At 40.8% G+C, this 25628-nt stretch overlaps 1 protein-coding gene across 3 annotated transcripts in view; it reads right to left on the bottom strand.

Annotated features, from left to right (window-relative positions):
* The window catches only part of ATRNL1 (attractin like 1), a 503197-nt gene that overhangs the window by 134660 nt on the left and 342909 nt on the right, over positions 1–25628 (bottom strand). For all 3 annotated transcript variants that reach the window (XM_081192831.1, XM_081192833.1, XM_081192832.1), the window contains exon 27: positions 5178–5285. In XM_081192831.1, the coding sequence (XP_081048957.1) occupies positions 5178–5285 (108 nt within the window). The remainder of the gene's footprint in view (positions 1–5177; positions 5286–25628) is intronic.

Raw genomic sequence — 25628 nt, 5'->3', positions numbered from 1 at the left:
GTTGATTCAAAATATAGTCAACATTCGGAATGCTATGTCAACTGATGCCACCTAACAAATACAAAATACATGCAAGATTGCAGTGGTTGTTAAAACAAACACAATTAGGATAATGCCATGACCTCCTCTTCCTTGCAAATCTCATTAAAGGGATGGAGTTAGATAGTTTCCAATAAATCATACTGTAACTGTAGTAAATCTAAAAATGGGATAGCATGGAAATAGCCTACTTTCATCGTACCCTCTTCAGTAAAATAACTAGAATACAACTATAGGGCTAAGGAGAACTGTGACTATTTAATGTAATTTTTATTACAGCGGTACCTTGGGTTACTTATGCTTCAGGTTACATACGCTTCAGGTTACAGACTCCGCTAACCCAGAAATAGTACCTCAGGTTAAGAACTTTGCTTCAGGATGAGAACAGAAATTGTGCTCTGGTGGTGTGGCGGCAGCGGGAGGCCCCATTAGCTAAAGTGGTGCTTCAGGTTAAGAACAGTTTCAGTTTAAGAACGGACCTCTGGAACGAATTAAATACTTAACCCGAGGTACCACTGTACTTTCCTTTTGTAAGTTCAAAAAGACCTGTAATTTAATTTTACAAGACAAGGCTCATCCTTTGTATTGAACTCAATAATAATAATAATAATAATAATAATAATAATAATAATAATAATAATAATTTATTATTTGTACCCCGCCCATCTGGCTGGGTTTTCCCAGCCACTCTGGGCGGCTTCCATAGAAACCAAAAAAACACTAAAATATCATACATTAAAAACTTCCCTGAACAGGGCTGCCTTAAGATGTCTTCTGAATGTCAGGTAGTTGTTTATCGTTTTGACATCTGATGGGAGGGCGTTCCACAGGGCGGGCGCCACTACCGAAAAGGCCCTCTGCCTGGTTCCCTGTGGCTTTGCTTCTCCTCTGCCTGGTTCCCTGTGGCTTTGCTTCTCGCAATGAGGGAACCGCCAGAAGGCCCTCGGCGCTGGACCTCAGCGTCCGGGCAGAACGATGGGGGTGGAGACGCTCCTTCAGGTATACTGGGTCGAGGCCGTTTAGGGCTTTAAAGGTCAACACCAGCACTTTGAATTGTGCTCGGAAACGTACTGGGAGCCAATGTAGGTCTTTCAAGACCGGTGTTATGTGGTCTCGGCGGCTGCCCCCAGTCACCAGTCTAGCTGCCGCATTCTGGATTAGCTGTAGTTTCCGAGTCACCTTCAAAGGTAGCCCCACGTAGAGCGCATTGCAGTAGTCCAAGCGGGAGATAACTAGAGCATGCACCACTCTGGCGAGACAGTCCACGGGCAGGTAGGGTCTCAGCCTGCGTACCAGGTGGAGTTGGTAGACAGCTGCCCTGGATACAGAATTAACCTGCGCCTCCATGGACAGCTGTGAGTCCAAAATGACTCCCAGGCTACGCACCTGGTCCTTCAGGGGCACATTTACCCCATTCAGGACCAGGGAGTCCTCCACACCAGCCCGCCCCCTGTCCCCCAAGAACAGTACTTCTGTCTTGTCAGGATTCAACTTCAATCCATTAGCCGCCATCCATCCTCCAACCGCCTCCAGGCACTCACACAGGACCTTCACTGCCTTCACTGGTTCTGATTTGAAAGAGAGGTAGAGCTGGGTATCATCTGCATATTGATGGACACCCAGTCCAAACCCCCTGATGATCTCTCCCAGCAGCTTCATATAGATGTTAAAAAGCATGGGGGAGAGGATGGAACCCTGAGGCACCCCACAAGTGAGGGCCCAAGGGTCTGAACACTCATCCCCCACCACCACTTTCTGAACACGGCCCAGGAGGAAGGAGCGAAACCACTGTATAACAGTGCCCCCAGCTCCCAACCCCTCTAGACGGTCCAGAAGGATGTTATGGTCAATTGTATCAAAGGCCGCTGAGAGATCCAGCAGAACTAGGAAACAACTCTTACCTTTGTCCCTAGCTCGCCGGAGATCATCAACCAGTGCGACCAAGGCAGTTTCAGTCCCATGATGAGGCCTGAACCCCGATTGGAAGGGATCCAAATGGTCCGCATCCTCCAGGCGTGCCTGGAGTTGTTCAGCAACCACACGCTCAATCACCTTGCCCAAGAATGGAAGATTTGAGACTGGGCGATAGTTGGCCATACTGGCCGGGTCTAAAGATGGTTTTTTAAGAAGCGGTTTAATGACCGCCTCTTTCAGCAGATCTGGGAATGTTCCCTCACAGAGGGAAGCATTCACCACCCCGCAGAGCCCATCGCCCAGCCCTTCCCGGCTTGCTTTTATTAGCCAGGATGGGCAAGGATCAAGGAGACAGGTGGTTGGTTTCACGCGTCCAAGCAGCCTGTCCACATCCTCGGGGGTAACAGATTGAAATTGATTCCATGCAACTTGACCAGACAGAGCTCCAGCACTCTCCCGCCCCAGCCCTGCTCCCACGGTGGTGTCTAGCTCCTTCCGAATATGAGTGATTTTATCTATGCAGCAGATACCACACGCCAATCAATACATTGCACCATATTACTTTAATATTCAGGGCAATGCACCTTTTTGCTGCAGATTGCAATCCTCTAGTGGGGAAAAACTGAATAGTATCCAGACTGTGTATATGTTAATAAGGCTAGGCTGAACATATCCAAGGAGTGAGTACTAACATCAGAGTACAATTATAGGAGAAATAAAGGAGGAAGAAACCCTAATAAGAAGTCAAAAATATAATTAAAATATTTCAGCTTCCACAGTTGTTTCTAAATAAAACATGTCATAGAAAATGGCAGCAATTAACTTTTGATGTTTACTTCTAAAGTTTAATTATATAAGCTGTAAGTAAACAATCCACAAGCCTGTGCTCCCATCACCCACCCTGTCCCTTCCCACCCAAATAGAGCATAACAATATTGCTTTCCAGATTAATTACATAAACTTTAGTTTTGTATGCAGCTGTTGAGTCATCATCCTGAATAGCTCGGAGCCTCCCTTTGTTTCTCTCCAAAAGGGAAATTCACCAGACAGCTGAAGATGGGGGTGTTGATGTTGACAGCTGCATTCCCTGGTCACAATCTAGCACAGCTTATTTGGCAAGACTGATTGTTTTAATGCACTCTGCTTTGAAAATACTCAAATTATGGCAGAAATAAATATTGTCATCAGTTTCTGTTTATTAGAAGGACTGAAAACTCAACAAGAGCTGGTCTTTGGGATTATAATGAGCCTGGTATACAGTAGCAGCATCTCAGCTAAGTACTTATAAAGGCATTTCCATGAAATCCTGTTATATTGCAATGAATAAGCTGTTGGAAATAACTGGTTGCAGGAAATCTAAGTTTCTTTACAGAGGTATCACTCTATGTTGGACTGCACAGTTCTTCAGTACTGAAATAAAAAAACATTTGCAACCCCACTCCATTGCTAACACATCAGTTGCAATTGTACGGTTGTAATGGGTAATAACAATCCTATATTAGGGTCAATGCAGGGTTAAATGGTACATTCAATGCATAAAAGGTAAAGGGACCCCTGACCTTAGGTCCAGTTGCGGATGACTCTGGGGTTGCGGCGCTCATCTCGTTTTATTGGCCGAGGGAGCCGGCGTACAGCTTCCGGGTCATGTGGCCAGCATGACCAAGCCGCTTCTGGTGAACCAGAGCAGCGCACAGAATTCCAGTTTACCTTCCCGCCGGAGCGGTACCTATTTATCTACTTGCACTCTGACGTGCTTTTGAACTGCTAGGAGGGCAGGAGCTGGGAACGAACAATGGGAGCTCACCCCATACCGGGGATTCAAACTGCTGACCTTCTGATCAGCAAGCCCTAGGCTCAGTGGTTTAGACCACAGCGCCACCCGCGTCCCTACATTCAATGCATAGTATGCAGTTAAATCTCTGTTTTTTCTTAATTGCAGTCACAACATGCAACTGTTATTGGCAACACAGCACGTGGAAGGGGATATATATATATATTGCTTCCTTCTCCAGTTGAGATCCCCTCCCCAAAGAAAAACAAATTCCCCAAACAGCTATGAGGATTATTATTATTATTAAGCATTGTAATTGTGCAGAGACCAATATTGAGGACTTCAAGGGAGGGAAGGATAAGCCTCCTCTCCCCAGGAACTGCAGTCCTGATAACAAACACCTCCACAACCCATGCCTGCATCACTTTGTGACATTTATTTGTTTATTTAAAATAGAGACTGAACTAAACTATTTTTAATGAAAAAGAAAAGGGATATGAACAAATTTATCACCACTCCTTTATAGCTTATTGAGCTCTATGGCCATTTATCTGAGCATGGGATGGTACCCTGAGGTTTTTATAATTATCTGGGAGTGGGGACTTAGGATCCTTTTTTCCCTCCTGGAAAGAGGGTACTGAGACAATCAAGACAAAACTTAGATTTAAGAAAAACTGGAAATAGCGAAAGCTAATTGATAATTTGGGAGAATTCTAGAGCTGCTTTTGTTCTAGAAAAGATACAGTTCATAAACAAAATACTGTAAATAAAGGTATAGAAATATATGAATATGACTGAATAAAAAGAGAGTCCTAATTAGATTAGTCATTATCATCCTCTATTTGTAGTTCTTTTTTATTTTTAGGTGACTCTTCCAGAATCTATTTCATGCATTATTACACTATTCCAATACAGCATCCCACTGCTTAGCATATTATAATTTCTCTTTCAGAAGTACTGCCTTTACAATAAAAATGCCGTAATGTAGCCATTAGTCACAAACGACAACATACTCTGTAGACAGTACTCTCCAAGCCTCTCAAATAAAAGTAGAATAATGAAATGTAACACAAAGCTCATTTTAAAGAGCAATCTCAGTTAATTAAGATAGATGTGAACCATTAACTAGGGGGCACTATGTACTCAGAGGACTACATTTGAGGCTTGTTTAATATGTGCATCTTAAACTCTTTCAGCTCTTATCCACCAAGAAAGGGCTGCCAGGTGAGCAGATTGTCACTCCAACCTCAGCTAATAGATTCTCCAGTGGCTTTTGTTACTGCTCATGTCATGCTACTGAAACGATGAGCCTCAAAAACGGCACAACATATGTAGCTACGACTTGTCAGCTCCGGGTAATCACACTCTTCTGGTTTCAGAAGCAGATGCAGATGAGACTAGCATTATCAGTATGCAAATTGAAATGGTCCCCCATCCGCACCACAGTTCTTACCTCTAATGGCCCTCGTAGAAAGTCTGTTTGCTCAGCTCCTACTTCAAGTGCTACGTCCACAGAAGCAAAGGGACGGCTGGCCATCTGCTGCCGCTCCCGCATAAGTTGCTGATGGAAGGAAAAAGAGGTTTCAATGAAATAACTTCAAAATATGATGCTCAGTAGCTGAATTCACTTAACATTTATCCAGTAATGACAACTGACATTTCCGAACAATATATACCAGGTTTATCTTAAGTGGAGTTTCGTGGTCTCCAGACACGCGAAAAGGTCCCAGAGGCCCAGGGAAGTATGTTCTTACATGGTCACATGGCTGGACATACAACATACCACAGCTTTTCCAGGGTCTAACTGGATTATGGTGCAAACAATCCCATTCCCACTAATTCCTTTACTTTGAAAAACTAAGGAATTTCCATGGCAATCCAAACCAGGTTTTAGTGAGTATTGTGAATGGTTGCTTGAATTCAGTTCATCCTCAGCCTTGATAAAGGATGCCACTTTCTTCCTTTAGCTATCTTTTGCTAAAACTGTATTATCAGCATCTGCCTGTACTGCAAATCTTGAATACTGGTATAAGAAGGTCAGCTGACTTCAAAATTACTACCTCCTTGTTAATGTTTCAGGGTGAATCCCTATACCACACATGTACCTTGTGATGACTATTTGTATATTTTCACAAAGGTTGGAACAAGGGTATATAAATTATGCTTTCCCTTAGTACTCCAAGTAACTGTCAAGCCCAGCCCAGCCCCCCTCTTTATTACACACATAGAGGATTTCTTTAAGGAACATGAAGAAATGGTGGCAAGAAATTTTCATCTGAAGTCTGATCAGGAGACAAACTCAATGAACCTGTGCCAAGAACAAACACTGTCAGCCTTTAGATTCCCCATGCACTTGTACTGAAACCAGATGGAGTTATTAGTGACAGTGTCTGCAGTTTATATGCAGTCCCTTCCCTTATTACTTAAACATGAAGAATAATGTCTGAGCATTAGAGACCTGGTGCCAATGTAACTGAGGAACCTGAAGACCTACATTATGCTCAGGTTGCATAGAAAGCCCACTGACGTCATGCCAATGTTCAGCGAGCCACAGTCACATTCTCATAAGCTAATTTATATTTCCCCCCTCAGTCTCTAACAATAATACTAATTAAACCTGAACAAATAAAAATGGTGAGCGGCACTAAATAATACAATTTTTTCTTCCCTGGATGTATGAAATGAATAAAAGCAACATTAAATATTTAAATCAAATTAATTATCAAGTAAGTTTCATTGCTTGCTTGCTTCTTTACATGAAAAAAAATATCATGGTACCTAGAAGGAACAGAAATCAAGAGCTGTCAGGACTAGAACCAGGAACCTCTGGGTAACCCAGTGTATTGAGCCACTGAGGCATAAGCTTATATAGCTGCATGGAAAGCAACAGGTTCTGAGCACTGGAATGACTGTTCACTGGCTCTCCTCAACAAGAAGAGCTATAAAGATTTGCTGGTTAGGCTGTTTCTGGGCAACAGTAGCCCTTCCCAGCTCTGACTCTTGCCTTGACCTCTCATTCCTGGTTCCCTGCTCCAATACAATAGCTACTTACAACTCGGCTCTTAACACAAAATCATGTAATACAATTTCTTTTAATATTGTTTTCACAGTAAGTTCCTTAGAATTTTTCATCAATGCTTCAGAAGGCCCCTTCAATGTAAATTCAGCTAGTACTCTAACATTCTCTACATAAAATTCCCTTTGAGATAATAAAGGGTATGCAAGCAAATTCCTCATGACACCTTGTTACTTAAGGCTTTTGATTTAAGGGCTACGACAATGCAGCAAGTACATCTGGTAACGTTTTTCAATCATCTTACTTTCACATTTGTATTTCAAATGTGGGGTTTCCTTTGTGAATAAAAGAACACGGCTCCAAAATGAAAATATAAAAAACCATGCAATCATGATATAAGGGGAATGATACTCAAAACAAAACCCGATTTCTATAATCATAGATCACGTCGGCTAGTGCAATGTTTATTCACAGGCTTTGCCCATACATACAAGATATGCAGAGGTAGAATACCATTTGCTAGTTGCATTGGCAAAACAATGCTTTTATCCAAAAGTAAATCAGAAATTGGGCACATTAGACACTTAGATGCTCTGTGAGAAGCATATGCACTATACTCTGTTCAATACTCTGGTAGCTTTTTAAGAGTAATTTAAGGGCTGATAGCAGGGTAGCAAAACTCTGCCTGCCCCTTCAGAAAAAAAATGCTACTACATGAAAATAACAATACAATACAAAAAATAATAATAAATCAGGAGTAAGCTGGTGAAGAAGATATTATTTGACTGTTCTTTTCAGCATGTATCCAACAACACATGCTTTGAATATAAGAAGAAGTAGGAGACTTGGCATTAAGGAAGGCACTGTTGGGAAGTTGTTGATTGCATGACATCTCAGAAGGGTCCACTGTCTACCCTGCTGCTGACCCCACATACCAGCTACTGCCACCCAGGCCTGGCCCTCCTTTCCCTGCTGAAATTCAGGTAGCTGTGGCTGGCACCTGCCCTTTGAATTCCCTCACAATCCCTCCAGAGCCCTGATATAGAATGGACTCTACTGAAGTTCCTCAAAGGATTTTGTCGGGATTGTAAAGCTTTTGTACTGACCTCAACACCTTTGTTAGGTATGGGATCAGTTTCAATTGTTTGGGCCTGATGATTTGGACAAGATGCTTGAGGGTATCTGGGCAATCAAGTGTCTTCTTGATCCTTGCCCATCATGGCTGATAAAATCTGACCAGACAGGATTGATTGAGTGGGTTTACTGCAGGAGAGAGTTGTTCTGGCTGCCCTGAAGAAGGTGAGGGTGCACCCCCTGCTTAAGAGGCTCTTCCTGGATCCTGAGATCCCTGAGAACTACAATTCAATTGTGAATATCTCGTTTCTGGGCAAGATGCTCAAGAGCATTGTGTGGTTATGCACCTGCCTGCCATGATTCAGAGCAGGCCCCTTTCTTCCGCATGGGTGATTTCCACTTCAACCATCAGGTAAGGTTGATTTGATTCACAAACCCTACTGTTCCCAACATATATATTTATTCCCTCCTTGTTCCTGTAGTAAATCTTCAGTCACCCCTTCTTCCCTGACATGGGGAGAAACACGCTTCATTTTGTTGGGCTAGCCTTGAGACAACCATACCCTTCCCTTTATTCTCTGTTTTAAACATGGGTAGGCAAACTAAGGCCCGGGGGCTGGATCCGGCTCAATCATTTGCTAAATCCAGCCCATGGACGGCCCAGGAATCAGTGTGTTTTTACATTAGAATGTGTCCTTTTCTTTAAAATGCATCTCTGGGTTATTTGTGGGGCCTGCCTGGTGTTTTTACATGAGTAGAATGTGTGCTTCTATTTAAAATGCATCTATGTGTTATATGGTCTGCCCCCCCCAAAGGTCTGAGGGACAGTGGACCAGCCCCCTGCTGAAAATGTTTGCTGACCCCTGGTTTAAACTTTATTGGTTTAAACCAATAAAGAATGCTAGATGTGCCACTCAAAGGTAACTGCCAGCTGGTTATAAGAGCTAGATATATGCGGGTCTCAATTCTACAAAAGCAACAGAGACTTCATGGTAAACTCTAAAAGCAAATTAGATTAGACAGCCTTTGTTAACCCAAGAAGAGGCTGACACTACCATTAAGCAGTGAGACAATTGCATCAGATGGTAGGTGCTGGGAGCAGCAGCCCTCACCCCCAGCCATTCCTTCTGAGATTACCCTGACCATTACTTTATGTTGGATATTAGAAATGTGTGCACCACTGGTATCTCATGCACTCCCTAAACTGAAACTGATGGGACTGAAAACATCATTGTAAACATGAAAGCAGCAGAAATATGGATGATTGGACTCCTGACGATCGCGAAGCATGGGTACCCCCCACAAAAAAATTTAATTCAGAAAACATTTGGACTTTATGATGTGTATTGATATAATTTGGACTAATTGGTATGATATGTTTAATTTGGTAAATGGAAACTTAATAAAATTATTTTTAAAAAAAGACTTTGATTATCTAGATTCATTTCTGCACAGTTTTCTTTTACTTAGAACAGAGAACGTTTTGGACAACCTTGGTCAGGTGAAGGATAGGGAAAGTAAAAGTGCTGTAGTTTACTGGGGAACTTGCTTTTCATGAGAAAGGCAACAGGTCCAATCCCATGCATCTCCAGCTAGAGCTGGGGAAGACTCCTGTCTGAAAGATGAAATGCCTCCTGGAGAGGCATTACCAGTCAGTGTAGAGTGTAGACAGTACTGAGATAGATAGACCAATGGTTTGACGTATATCAAGGCAGCTTCCAGGACCAATAGCTGTAGCATCATATCTTTCAGGAATTGTTCTTGCTCTCCTCTTTGAGGAGTTGCTTTTGATGATGACTACTTAAAATTTTAAATTTGTGAAAAACATGGCATCTAGATTATTGACTGGCACTAGCTGTGTGGAAAATTTTGGGCTCCTATAAAAACATATTCACTGGCTTTCTGTGTGATTCCGGCCATAATTCAAAGTGCTCCTTTCTGAACATTACATCTATTTATGGCTTGGGATTTGGGAATTTGAAGAACTACCTACTCCTTGAACCAGATCAGTCATAAAGTTCCTCTGCAGATACTCTTCACTGGGTACTTCTGCCTTCAGGGGTTAGTTTGATTGAAATCAGGGGTGTGTGTGTGTGTGTGTGTGTGTGTTGCCTAGTTATAGCACTACCTCCTCAGAGATGTTGACCAGGCCCTACATTTTAGGTGCCAAATAGAAGCACGTATCTTTGTTCATGGTTTCATTGAATTACAATATTTGTTCTTGCTGCTTTTCTGGAAGCTTACTGCTCTGTTGTGTACTGCTACTGTTTACCAGTATTTCAGTCCAGTTGCAGACTGTTTATTCTGTTGTTCTATAAATTTGCTTTCTTTTTAACACATTTGATTTTAAAAATTTCGATTTATGTGTTTTGTTTTAACCTGAAACCTGTTTTGGGAATCTTCTTTTAAGATAGAAAGGTTGAATAGTATTATCTTAAATAAATAATAAATAGTTTCTGAACCCTTGCTTGGAAACTTGTCAAAAGTGTTTGCATACTAGTTACATGTCTCAAGGAGACAGTTTTAATTTCTGTACAATAGAACTCTTAACAATGATGGTGATAGTTATTGGAAATGTCTCCTTATTCTAAATGTATAGAGATCTTGAATCTCTCAAAGTAGATGGCTATGTCTTTTCCAATGTTTTTCATTCTGTTTTTATTCCAAACCCACTTCAGCTTCAAGTTAATTATATGAGGAAGCACAGGAGCTGATTTTCCTTAAATACGAAGCAGTAAAATATGTGGCAAGTTGGAAACTAGGTAATTTAAGAATGTGAATGATCACTCCAGATTTTTGAACATTACAGAAGAAAGATACCATGATATTCAATGTGTACAGCAAATAACCGCTAAGCTAAAATCTGTTAGCTTTCAACAACACTTACTTATTATTATTATTGCTTATTATTTATAAACATATTTATATACTGCTATATCATAGAAACATCACAGCAGTTAACAATAATACAGCTATATAATAAAATGCATAAACAATTAAATAAGAGAATATCAACTATCATAATTTTCAAATTAGTATATGACTATTACTGTTTGGATTACATTTGAAATACTGTATAGTAGAAACAATGATTGGTCTCTCTCTCAAGTGGTTTTGTGTGTGCAAGTTTAAGGTATTTTAGCTACTTCTGTGTGGCCACTTTTAAATTCTAACAAGGTTTCCAAAGGGCTCATTATTATAAATTCCAATGGATGACATGCATTAAGTCTTACTTAAGAAGAAGTATTGCACACACTGAAATTCTGATCAGCTGTTCAGAAAATACTATCACATTAAGTCTCTCATTTACACAGTTCTTTTGTACCTTGGATTCTCCATTACATTTAATAACTTTGTTCATTGACACAATGCACTATTTATAGCAGGTTTACAAAACTGAAACTCGATTAAAAAAAAAAGATTCAACCACCAGCAAACTCTCCACTGACCACACACTCAGAAGAAAAGCACTTGGTTCTTTTTGTCTGTTATTCAGAATTGTGCCTGGGGAGAAAGGAGGGGGATTTAGAGCACAGAAAGAGAAAAAGAGACTTCAGTGTTTTGTAATAAGCTTTGTATGAGAGGAAATGCTTACTAATTGAATGTAACGGTTTGTGGGATAAGGTATTTCAAAAGAAAACTCCAATTGCACAGGGTGCTTTAATGAATGAGCTTACAGTAAAGTAATAAACAAAATAATAATTCAGGAATTTAGGAAAGGGCAAAGTTGAAAGTGAAAAACCAAGTTCAAACATTTTCTCATGGAAGCCTATATATGTGTTTATAAATCAATGAACCATAGAATGAGTGGGAGAACAAGCAGGAGAGACAAAATATTGAAGACACAAAATCAGCCCAAAATTAAAACTCCCGGATTCAACTGAAATGCAGCGAGAGCAGGTACTCCTGGCAAATATGGGGCTATTGTGTGACAGGGTGTAGTTTATTACTTGAGAAAAGTTTGGAGGAAACACTTTCACAATCTGTCCCACTTTTCCATGATAGAAACAGTACCAGTTGTCACAAAACCATCTCTAGGAACCCCGAAATAAATGTGAAAAGAGAGTGAAAGATGACCATCCAGAAATGCACAGATGTCTCACACATCTTATCAGATTGTGGAATACCACCATAAAAACAGCTGAAAACAGTTGCACTTCCTTCCCATCTCTTAGCTTCATTCTCCTATGCCAGTCCTGAATCTTTTCTTTAAAAGAAAGGGAAAGTACAGGAATGCACTCCTTTTTGTGTGTACACACACAACAAGAAATGATAATATACAATACATCTTACTACAGTGGGTAAGACTCTCACCAGGTGACCTAGGTGCTAACTGTTGACAATTTCAAGGCCACTACTCTCCCTTCCTCTGGTGCTTTATCTTTAAATAGTACTTAGATCAGACAGCCCTTCCCACAGGAGACTGTAACACAAAGTACATGGCTATCCCAGCTGAGAGTTCTGCCTCAACCAACTATGATGATCCGTTAAACTGGGATTTTGGTCAATTCTTTCAGACTATGTGATACAAGCTGCTTGGGTAGCAAAATGTATTGGGCCAACCCTGACTGTGCTTGTGAAAAATTATTCATACAACTAATTTGTCACAGCACAGGATTGCCTAAATCCATGCATGGGGGAAATCATCCAACCACAAGTGGAACAGTTATTTAGTTCAGTTCATATACCCAGAAACTTAACGTAGTGTTGAATGCTACCTTAAAAATACAGATGAGCTCTGATCTGGGTAAATAATGATGGGCTGTTATTTGCCTTTATAACAACTAATGACTAACACTCACACCGAACCTTCACAGTAAATCCCAGTAAATCCCAGTGCAGTGGCAAGAATACTTAATTACAGATTTTCATTGTTTTGCAGAAACTACACCCTGTCTCTGCTGGATAGTAATTAACACACATTACTACAGTTATAGCACATCTCTGAAATTGTATAATTAAATATTGTCTGCTGTAAGGCATTTATGACAGCATCAGAAAAGTACTGTCAAGTTCTTATTGGTTCAGAAACTATGATATGTGATTTTTAGAACACTTCCAAAATCCATTTCTGAAATCATGAACACCTTATTCAATTACACACCAGTTTTATTTCCTATTTTGCAGGTAGAAAGAGGTTATCTTAAACAACTGGTCTCCATTTTAGTACTAAAAAATACAAAATAACAGTTTCACAAACATCTTTGAAATAGGTTCCAATTTCTTAGCACTGAAAAAGGCAACTTGCAGAGCTTCTTATCTTAAGCTCCAGTGGGGTACTATTTATAATTCGGCCTGATAACTTGCCTTGGTTGAACATCAACTGGTATTTTACAGAGATGACAACATTATGGGGTGCTGTGAAATATTTAGTAGTATCTGAAGATACTAAGTTGTAATTTTGTGGACCTCTGAGGAACTAAGTAAGGGTTATAGTCAAAACCACCCTATTATTTATTTTGTTCAACATGGAATTTTGGAAATATTATTTCCATTAAATAACTATAATTTCAAAGTTTTTAATGTCATAATTCAAATTTATTTTAGTTAATGAAACACCATGACTCATTAATGAATTCAAATGGAGGTTATGCCCAAACCTTAGGTAAATGTCATTCTACTTTGTCCCACAGGACTCTTAAATCAAGTTTTTATTCCCTCCATCCCAAAATAATGTTGCCTCCTTGAGGAAGGAATATCAAAGAAGAAAGTATTCGGAATGGGAAGCTGGAGCTATTTCCAAAGTTGGCTTATTTCAACTAGTTCAAGAGTGAAAATGGTTTGTTTGGGTTTGGACGACACAGAAAGCTGCAGTTAATCCAAACTGAAGTGAAAGTTCCTGAACTCCTCCTCATGGCTGCACCAGTGGATGAGGAAGTATATTAGCTGAGGGCTTGCTGTAGTTTATTCTCATTACCACTATAGCCAAATGAAGTCTGAGTGTGAAGCTTCCAGAAGAATGACTTGAAAAAAATCCCAGCACATACACAAAAATGATTTATCTCTGGTGAAAGTTTTAAAGCAAGGTAATTCTTTTACCAGTTTACTTGGACTAAACCGACTGCAGAATGACCATTTCTCGATGCCTTTAAAAAATATTTGAGCAAGGAGGTGGAGTGAAGCAAGCATTATCTGAGGAGTCTGCTACTGTTTGCCACAGGGGAGACACGTGAAGAGCTTCATGTACTTTGTGTCCTGACTTTAGACAAAAAGATATAGAGGATTATTTAAACAAGGCATAATCCAACAGGCAGCAGCTAAGATACACTTAAAGAGTAAACTTGTCCTTCACCCCCTTTTGTATTTCCACCCCAACCCACTCCAAATGGTACCAAAAGGTCAATTCGACGTGTATCCTTTTTGGAAGCCAAATACCAGGTGCTTGTAATTTCCCCAGAACAAATCAAAAAGAGAAAAAGGATGATCACTGAAAAGGTCAATTTGTAGCTGGATCCAAGGAACATTTAGCGTACTGGATGTTGTTGCTCAAAGAACAAAATGTGAATCTGCCACTTGCTTAGTGCTAACAGAAGGCTCCAGAATAAAATTGTGATTCTCCCTCCATTGCAAAAAGACATTATTCCATTCATGGTGGAAACTATAGCTATATAGTTTCTTTCCCCAAATACATAAGTGTGTTCTATGTGCTTATAATGCAAAGCGAAAGTATGCTGAAGACACATACACGAGTGATCCAGAATTATAAAGTAAAGCTAGAGATTACAGTAATTGAATGTACAAATTTGAAATTCTGCATCAGATATCTTACATCTGGTCTTCTTTTCTCTCTCTCTCTCTTAGCCTATATCATGTTCTCTCAAAACAGAGGGAGGAAGGCATGAGCACTACCATCTTACATACCCTCCAACCTTTTTCTGATGAAAATAGAACGTCCCATTCCATAATGATAATTTTACTATTTATACCCCACACATCTTACTGGGTTACCCCAGCCACTCTGGGCAGCTTCCAACATATATAAAAGCATAATAAAACATTAAACATTAAAAAAACTTCCCTATAAAGGATTGCTTTCAGAGGGCTCAGGGGATCAGGTAACTCCACACCCTCAAACATTTCTCCAATGAAAATAGAGACAGCCTAAGGGAAAGTGGGACATTCTGGGATCAAATCAGAAACCGGGACGGCTTCTCTAAATCAGGGACGTCCCTGAAAAATAGGGACACTTGGAGGGTCTGCATCTTGGAATTCAGTATTATCATGGATATCACCATCTGGCATATATTGCCATATCTAAAATAGGCAGGCCAGTTTTGTATTAATGAACACCACATGCATATCAACATTCCATGTAACACTCATGCTTCAGTCAGGACCAGGCTCAATCAGAAACGTACATATGCCAAAGCTGCCAACAAGGAAACCAAGATCATGATCAGTTTCAGAGGACGTTAGGAACCTCCTAAAAGTCTGCCAAATGTTTTCAGATTGATCCTGAAAATGAAAGCAATCTACATATGACAGAAGCCCTGTTCGAGTGTTCTGAACACAATGCATGGGGAGGTAAAAACAGGAACAAGCACTAGCCCTGCCTCCACTTCCCTTTCCCCATTGCCTTCTGCATGTTGAATGGCAGCTCTCTGCAGCAAGGAAGCCTTCATGAAGGCTTTATTTTGGAGTCTTTATTTTCCACGGTTCTAAAATTCATGGGAGTCACAACAAGTGGAGGCAGCTCCCTTGTTGCAGAGAGTCATTCTTCAATATGTTGTGGGCAATGGGGGCAGGGGCAGGGCTAGAATGCTATCCCTTCCAATATGTTGGTTAAGCCCAATTCAGAATGTCTAAATTGGATTTCCTGGTATTAAACCCCAAACAAAACTTGGTACCTTAAAAACAGCTGCAAGGGCCCTGAAGTGGATCACAGAAGCAGAGCAGGGAAAGAGGATTAATGTGTCTTTGCAGTATTCTCTTATCTATAATCTAGACCACCACACCACACACTGCTGCTAGTCCTGTTGGATGAACGGGGTAGTACCTATATCAGGCATAGGCAAACTCGGCCCTCCAGCTGTTTTGGGACTACAACTCCCATCATCCCTAGCTAACAGGACCAGTGGTCAGGGATGATGAGAATTGTAGTCTCAAAACATCTGGAGGGCCGAGTTTGCCTATGCCTGACCTATATTGTGTGTGTATTTTAAATCTATGAGGTTAGCAGAAGCTTTGGACAGCAGGTGGGAGGAGAAAGAAATTTCTGATGGAGAAATGGTGTGGCCCTGATCCAGGGTCTCCCACTCCCAAAGCAGCTGTATATGATGAGATTGATCATGGCTGTCCTGAGGGACATGGTTAGCTTTTAAATGTGAAAGGTTATTCAGAAAGAAATGGCAGATATTTAGAACAAAAATAACATATCAACTCCTACTTGTGATATTATTTCACCTTAAGAATTCATCTCCTAAAGAAAGAAACAGGGATCAATATAAAGCTCGGGATTCAGTATAGTGCCATAGTGTTCTGGCTTCTTCTCACTTAAGTGTAGTGCTAAATGAGACCTAATCTGGTTATCTTTTTCACTTTAGCAGACTAGGAGTTCATGTTGAGCATTTATGTAGCCTTATGATAATCATGTTACAGGTTTCTCAAGAGGTACTTAAATCTTCCAGTAGCCCCACCTGACTCCTGCACTTATCTTTTCTTTTTAATCAAGGGCATTTTAAAAAAAATCTATTCAGCAAAATTTGATTATTTTGCTATTAGCTAGTGAAGCTATTTTCTGTATGGGATAGAAGGGCCGTAAAAAACACTTACACTGCAAAATTCTTATATATGTAGCAAAAAAGTGAGTCAGGGGGAAGGGAACACAACTCTAAATTATCCAGCCTAAACATATTGGCTGTACTGCATGTTCTAGTATTATACCCAGGTGCAATAATATACACAGGAAAATATTTAAATATTTGTTTGTATAATTTCAGAATGCAGCAGACTAATCTGAACTACTAACATCATATACAGAAATGCTTTTTAACAGTCCAAGTCTGGTGTCATACTCACACTGCCTGTGTTTTAGGACTGGTCTCAATACACCCTAAGCAGACCCTCTTAGGAGCTGCCCATGCCCTGCACACAGCAGACCTGTCTGTACAGGATGAATGCATGCTTGGGGGGGATCAGGATAATGTGTGCAAGGTCCAACCTCAATGGTGCATAGCCTCTGACCATGTGAACCATACTCCACAAAAAAATTACATGGCACGTATAAGCTATGTCATGGAACTCAGGGAAAGGATCACCAGGCACAATCCTATTCCCACCACCATAATCATGCCATGTGCTTCCAAAGGTGTCCTGCAGTATGCAATTCAATCCAGGGAAGTAGGGCTGGGTGTGGAAAGGAACCCTCTATCACTTCAGTGGCTAAGGTTTAAAAATTGCCCTTGCTTGTTCAAATATTGCCTCAATTGAGTTTAATGAGTTGGAAACAAAGAGCTATTCTTCTGGCTGCCACAGTATTTAATCTGCAAACACAGGCCACAGATGATAAAAAAAATACAAATGCCTGTCTTCTCTTGGATGGCCACTATCATAGCTGCAGTGTAAATCAAACTGGCTTTTTGAGCTTCAGTCAGACTGTTTTAAGAGGGGAAAGTGGAACAATTTAGAGTTCATCAATTATATCACATCAAATTAGCCTCCATCATAGACTCAGCTCGACGGCTTTCATCTATTCTAATTTACAACAGAAAGGACAGCCAAGTACAAAATAGTAGCAATGACAGAGTCAAAGGGAAGCTCTTTGGCTTTACTTAGCAAGAGTGATGGTCCTTTTCAAGAGCAGCTTCCTTTTGGATCAAAATCTCCAGCCATAATTAGTTCCTTAAGTCCAGCTTCATCAGATAGCTTCTATCCTCATTTAAGGTACTGGAACGATAAACATCTTTTTATCAATCCTGTAGTTTCTGTCCTCCTACAAGTCATGTTTTATATGTAGTTTATATCAGACAGGGAACCTGTTGTTGCAGCTGAAGACCTTAAAGTGAAGCCCTTATCAGGCACAGCAGTTGTATGCCACAAGTGATCTATTCTGCTAGAAACCATCTCTTATGTTTACTTATCAATATATAATGAAATGCTATCAGTGTAACTCAATTGACTTTTATAATTTGGTATTCACTGTGAGCATTTCAATACACTGCAACAGCAACTATTTAAATCATTGTGAAAGGGTACATCACATATTGAACCATGTGCAGATTTCATCATTATTCAATTGTCTAAATTGGCAAAATCCACTCCCTTGTGAAAGGTTATTTCAACAACCTCTACACAAAGTCCTGCAAGTGAAACACAGCAAAAACCAAATTAATACTGAGTTTTTGTACAAATGGGGTGCTTTAAAAAAAACCCTAAAATTTATTTGTTATGCTTGGTGGATTTAGAGGCTTTCACCATTCTACCTTGTATTTAAAACTAAGGCCCCATCTGCACTATACATTTAAAGCAATACTGTACCACTTAAAACCATCATGGATTTTGCCCAAAGAATCCTAGAAACTGTGATGTATTAAGGGTGCCAACAGCTGTTAGGAGAATTCTATTCCTCTTAAAGGTAAAGGTACCCCTGCCCATACGGGCCAGTCGTGTCCAACTCTATGGTTGTGTGCTCATCTTGCTCTAGAGGCTGTGAGCCGGCGCCATCCGGAGACACTTCCGGGTCACATGGCCAGTGTGACGAAGCTGCAGCTGGCGAGCCAGCACCAGTGCAGCACACGGAAACGCCGTTTACCTTCCCGCTATAAAGCGGTCCCTATTTATCTACTTGCACTTGGGGGTGCTTTCAAACTGCTAGGTGGGCAGGAGCTGGGACCGAACGACGGGAGCTCACCCCGCCGCGGGGATTCGAACCGCCGACCATACGATCGGCAAGTCCTAGGCACTGAGGTTTTACCCACAGCGCCACCTGCGTCCCTACAGCGCCACCTGCATCCCTATTCCTCTTACAGAGCTACAATTCCCAGAATTCACTGGGAAGAGGGATTCACTGTTAAACCACTTTGGAACTGTAGCTCTGTGAGGGGAATGGGGATCTCCTAATAACTCTCAGCACCCTAGACAGCTCCCAGGACAACTGTTTAAAGTGGTATGATACTGCTTTAAATGTATACACAGATGGGGCCAAAGCAAGTTAGCAGATCTATTGACTTGACAAAGCATTTATGTTTGTTTGTTTTTAAAGTATTTTTATTGACTTTTGTCAGTGCAACAAAATAGCACTTCATGAGACAAAAGCAAAAACTAAACCAAACCAAACCAAGGCTGGCATGGGATGTTACATGTTTTTGATTACATATTTTCAAAATTATTTCCATCAACTCAAGAACGTTAAATGACTGGCTCCATGGTTTGCCTAGGAGTGTCAGCAACCTTTTTTCTTGTTGCTAAATAGTTGGTTTTTTCTGTGCAACTTTATGAACTACCTTGGATAACGTTAAAGGTATAGGGTAAAGGGACCCCTGACCGTTAGGTCCAGTCGTGGACGACTCTGGAGTTGCAGTGCTCATCTCGCTTTATTGGCCACGGGAGCCGGCGTACAGCTTCCGGGTCATGTGGTCAGCATGACTAAACCACTTCTGGTGAACCAGAGCAGCGCACAGAAATGCCGTTTACCTTCCTGCCGGAGCAGTACCTATTTATCTACTTGCACTTTGACCTGCTTTCGAACTGCTAGGTTGGCAGGAGCAGGGACTGAGCAACGGGAGCTCACCCCATCGCGGAGATTCAAACCATCGACCTTCTGATCGGCAAGCCCTAGGCTCTGTGGTTTAACCCACAGCAAAACACAATTAGAATAAACAAAGAGTTGCCACGATTCCCAGTAATCCAGGAAACATATCTGGAATGTCCAGAAGATGAATTATAGTTCTCATTCTTCTATCATGTAGAAAATTGCTGCCTCTTTAGACTCAGAGGGAGAAAAGAATTTAATTTGTTTCCTTGTAATGGAACAGAATCTGCCATGTGTTGATTTTATATGACTCTGTGAAACACTTTCACAGCTGGTAACTATTTTATTAATTAACATGTATTTATCAAGAAAAAAGACAGTGTTCTGTAAGGAAGTTGGGAAGGAAAATAGTGATATATGATCCAGGATACAGAGGAGCTATATGCTCAAATAGATTTCTTCCAGGAAAATTGCATTTATGAAAACAGTGGGAGACCCAAGGATAAATCTGTGATGCCCAATTGTTTGCTTAATGATTGCTTCCTACCTCTGAGGTTTCAAGTATCTTCAATGTCTCGTATTAAGGGATGAGCACATATTGAACATGGCACACATGTAGGGATCAGTGTGAGTAACAGCAATAGTCTCTGTCACTCTTGCCCACAAGGGCTCAATCTTATCATGCAGAATACGCCACTCAAGCAATTTACAGCTTAGGTGGATGAAATGGCAGTAGTGCGTTCTTATGGGGTGAGGGAGAGAGAGAGAGAGAAAGAAAAAAGAAAGAGGGGGGTGGGGAGAGAGATTCCAGCTCAAGGAAAATATCCAGGCAGCATTAATTAAGGAGAGACCTAACTGAAGAAAATGAGAGTATTCAAAAAAATCATGCTGTGGAATCAAGGTCAATGGATACAATCCAGGGGGGAAAGAGCTTGCTAGAAACCAGGCACTTCTCCAATAGCTGAGTATGCCAATATTCTGTTAAAATACAGTGAGCACAATGCTATTTGATGAAACGTATGGGTGACAGCTCCAACATTTAGCATATTTATATTCAAACTTCTTGAGTAAATTGTTCTTGGTAACAGAGCTAATTTGGAACTGGGCTGTAAATTAGTTGGAAGAAGAGGCACCAAACATATATCAGCTAGAAAGATACCAGGCAAAGGGCTTGGATTGTCCTAAGGTAAAGGTAAAGGAACCCCTGACCATTAGGTCCAGTCGCGGATGACTCTGGGTTTGCAGCGTTCATCTCGCTTTACTGGCCGAGGGAGCTGGCGTACAGCTTCTGGGTCATGTGACCAGCATGACTAAGACAGTTCTGGCGAACCAGAGCAGCGCATGGAAACACTGTTTACCTTCCTACCGGAGTGGTACCTATTTATCTACTTGCACTTTGACGTACTTTCAAATTGCTAGGTTGGCAGTAGCTGGGACTGAGCAATGGGAGCTCACCCCGTCGCGAGGATTCGAAACGCTGACCTTCTGATCGGCAAGCCCATGTGAGTGTAGTATAACAGCAGGAGAAGTTGGCCCAACTCTGTTATCCCTTACGTGAGTAGTGTTTGGATTTGTCCCATGGCAAGTCATTGCCCTCTGAAGTGTCAGAACAGAAAGTTGATCTTTAGACTTTCAGGGACTGATCCATGTCACTACAAAACCTTGTTAAAGAAAACTGATCATGTTAGATTGCCTCTTTTAGAAACACCTTAGTACATAATTTCATTCTATATCAGTAACTTCTTATAGAAATGTTTAGAATTTAAATTTTCACTCCAAAGTCAAGAATGCAGGTTTATTCCTACTGAGAGGTGTTCATGCTAGTCTGTTGCAGGTAAACCAATGAAGTGCATTGTGACACATTCAGGGGTGCCAACTTGGACAAAATATTGGGGTGGCAAGTAAGTCCCACCCCACCCCACATAATCAATCACATGATGCATTTGAATGGCAATGCCCATCTATTTGGTGAAGCTCAGCCCCCTCAAATATTTTATTGTGGGGGCTGAAGCCCCCATGGCCCCTAGAGGTTAGCTCCTATGGGCAGACTAATTTTTTTTTTTTAAAAAAACTTATTATGGCATAAAGTCTCTTAAGACTAGATTCCACTTCCTCTGATACATAAGGTTGTGTGTATATATAAACACATGGGTCTGGTGTAAACAATGCAGCCAGAAGGAAATTAAATGCAGAAAGTACAGGCCTAGCTATAATAATTTAACTACCACCATCTGAACTCTATATATTTTATTTCTCTCTGATCACACAGTGTCCTAACCTGAACTATACCTGTAACTCAGAATAATATGGCTAATTATGTAGATTCCAGTCCATGAGGGTGATACCGTAATGACTATATTATTCGTCTTTAAGACAGCAGTGGGTAACCTTTGGCCATCCAGATGTTTGGCCATGCTCAATTCTTCAAGTATTATCTGTACAGATTACAAAAACTCATTCCTGAGTTACCGCATTTCTGAATTTATGATTACAAATTCAAAATGTATCACCACAAATATTCTGAAATGCTGTTTGGGCAAATGCTCCTGTGGGGAAATTCATATTGCTGGAAATATGAAAGCTGCAGACACAGCTGCTTGGAATTTGTGCAAAGACTCACACGTGCATCAGCATATAATCAGCCACATGGTTGGTACCTGATTTTAAAACAATGCAATAAAACCAAGGGAAAAAAGAAGCTAATTATTCCATAAACCGTGTTCTTCAAGCCACACAATTTATTATAATTTTGAGTCATTCCCATTTCAGTTCTTGTGATTTAGTCAGCACAACTGTAATAGTTAGTTGCTGTTATGAAGCATATTTAAGTGATTTGTAAAAATAATAACATGCAATCATCCTTATCTTGTGGACAACAACAATTTCTGATATTTTCCTTGGTTTAAAGGAACACCAGTTACAGTAACTTTTAAGAAACTGACATATGAGGGGAGTTTATCCCAGCAAAAAGAACCAGTTCTGAGTTATGGTACCTGGCCTCCATTGCAACATTCTATAGTTCTCCTACCCAGTGCCAAGTTAAAATATAATATTCTGTCATAATTGTTCCTCCCAGGACTTGAGAGTACAAAACTGAATAATATAATCTAAACATTCAGGAAGATGTATACATACATTTGCACACAGCAGAGCTTTATTTATCAGGGTTACAAAAGATGGGGAAATAATAGGGAATCTCTGTACATACTTTCCCTTTGCTCTGCCGTGTTTCCAAACCTTGTGTCCCAACAGGCCAAAGCAGATTGAAGGAAGAGTATTTTGTTGCGTTGTTTTTTTCTACTCCTATAGACATGCTTAGTTGTAATGGCACATGGAAAAACTTGAACTAAAGTAGCTGCAACAGGCTTGTGTGCAAAACAAATGTTTTGTCTTGTGTGCAAGACAACAAGTGTCTGTTGTTTTCAATTACTTTTTGGATGCTGTTGGTGGCCCGGAGTGGTATAGTTTTGACTGATCCTTCAATTTTATTCCCCCCCCCCCAAAATGTTTACATTCCTTGCATGTCACCTTGAAAAGGTATTCATATTTTAAAAAGCGGCATAGAAATCCATTGAATAAAAACCTCTATAGCTCAGACAGTAGAGAATGAGACTCTTGATGTCAGGTTTGTGGCTTCAAGCCCCATGTTGGGCAAAAGATTCCTGCATTGGCCTAGATGATTCTTGTGGTATCTTCCAACTCTATAATTCTCTCTCTTTTTTTTCTTCACCAGCTGCATCTACCACTCATATCCAGATGTATGGTTCTGCTGCTGCAGGTAACAGACCTGCCAGACAGTGCATATATAACCCCCAATACCCCATTGTATGTCATGTGAAACACTGGGAACACGGAAAGGTGTTTTATACTGAATCAGTCTGTGACTGGCATTGGCTCTGCAGAATCTTAGGCAGAAGACTTTCACATCACTGCCTCTACCACTGGGCTATGGACCCTTCCTAATGCCACCAGTGTTGCCCCCTCCATCTATTTCTGTGGCACATTATGACTTTTGTGTCACATAAAGACTGGTACCCAGTAGAAGGAATCCAATAACTGCTATAAGGGCAAGACAAATGCATGATGGATAGGTCTATCAACCACTAAGAACTACCGGTAAATCATATGCAACCCTCATGATCCGAGCCAGCACAGGTCAGAGTACCAGAATGCTGGACTGCTATATTCTCAAGTTCCAAATTATTTCTTCACACATTCATTGCTGCCAGTGTTGATAGATTAGTTGCTAATTGAAAACCAGGAACTTTACCATGTGCATGTTAAGTTGGATAGAGGATCAGTTATTGCGTAAAGACCCTAGATTAAAAAATAAGTTCAGTTCATCACTTTTTTCATTCCTCTGTAGCTTCAAATTTGCCTCTCAATGATGTAAGTATATCCAAGACTGGAATTAAAGTGTTATCTCAGGATAATTGATTGTATAATTCCAGAGCATGACGTGCATAACTTGCACTCCACTGTGTTCCAAAATCTGAATGAATGGTACAGAGGAGTGGGTACTGTGGAAGTAGCAGCAAGTAAGCATGCTCATTGATCTACCTTGTAGAATCTATGTAGCTTTATCATTCTGATAGAATATTTTTTATGCAAATTTCTCCTTATGTCAGAAAAGAACCATGGTTTCTGCAAACGGGGAAGTAAGCAGGAGAAAAAGTCCTGAATATCTCTCAAAGCTTATCTGTGAAGGATACAGCATATATTACATAAAGCTTTATTTACTTATATGAATTATTTCAATAATTAAGGTCCTACAACAGATGTAATTAAAGATAATGATTTAAAAAACTTTTTAAAAAAAGGAAATAATTGCTCCCCTGTACTAAATCTTAACACAACTTGTGAGGTTACAGATATGATTTTATAATATTAGATAGCTTCTCCTGCAGCACAATGTAGTAAATATTTATGCAGTCCAGGGTTCCCCTGAAAAAATAATATTTATATTCGAGTGGAAAGGGAGGAGGCCAAGGGCCGAAAACAAGGCCAGGGCATTGCTTGCACATATTTGCTTCTGTTTAAATCTTTTTTTTAAATGCACCTTTTGTTACTTCTCATGACTACCATGTGGGCTAAGGCATTTTTAAAGTACAACTCAGGATCTGGAAGAACCCACAAAACTCTCAATGTAACCTAAATTGTCTCAGCTCATGGATATCTCACCTGAGCCCCTGGTAATCCATCAAACCACAGTCTGATCCCAGATTCCACCCCTCCCCATCACCACCTAGGCCTCAAGAGCAAAGGCAGCAGCAGACCAGTGGGCATAGGAAGTTGGCATAGAAATTGACTGTCAGAAGACTCTATTGCCCCGGGGTCTCCCTGGGAGCAAGGGCCCAATGAGGAGGAGGAGAGAGAAGACTCAGCTGTGACCAATGATTCAGAAGACAACCCAAAATAGGAAGAGTTGGCAGTGTCAATATAAGTCTCTCAGTCTCTTTTGGACCCTTTCTCAGTTAGCACCTCCCTACTGAGCTCATTGTCCAGCAAATATAGCCTCAGAACTCTCTGGCTCAGCTTCTGCTCTGACTCCAACTTCCACTCTAGGTGCTTGTCAAAGACATGCATATTCTGCCATCTCTTATCATCTTGGGAGTGGCTTACATTTCCTGCACTAGAGTGCATAATTAAGGGGATGGAGGTGGCCTGAAAAATGATGAGCATGTATTTCAAAACTGGAACTTGGGTGCAGATAGAAGTGAACACACTTATCCCATATACTGGAATGGGAAACCTTTTTCAACTGGAGGGCCACATTCCCCATAGGTAACTTTCCGTGGACTGGATGCCAAGCACTTTCAAGTGCCTCTGAAGCTTCTCCTGAGGGCTTGAGATGCTTGAAGGTGCAGTACCACATATAGAGCTGTGCAAATTACACAGGGCAATGCAGACCCATGTCAATCACCACGGAGGTGGGGGGGTGGGGTGGCAAAGCAGGAAGATGTGGGGCAGGACTTCTGGATTCTGGTGGCTGAACAAAGAGGCTACAGGGGCTAGATTAGGCCCACAGGCTGACAGTTCTGTTTTATCCTGCCTAAAAAGCCAAGATGAAGCGCCTGGATAAGCCCAAAAAGTCCATATAGCACAATTTCTAACACTGGCCATAT

Source organism: Podarcis bocagei (genome assembly GCF_964188305.1).
Source record: "Podarcis bocagei genome assembly, chromosome: 4".
In the NCBI taxonomy this organism is placed as follows: domain Eukaryota; kingdom Metazoa; phylum Chordata; class Lepidosauria; order Squamata; family Lacertidae; genus Podarcis; species Podarcis bocagei.
Note: the sequence above shows the minus strand (reverse complement) of the source record. Positions and strands in the feature narration are given on the sequence as shown.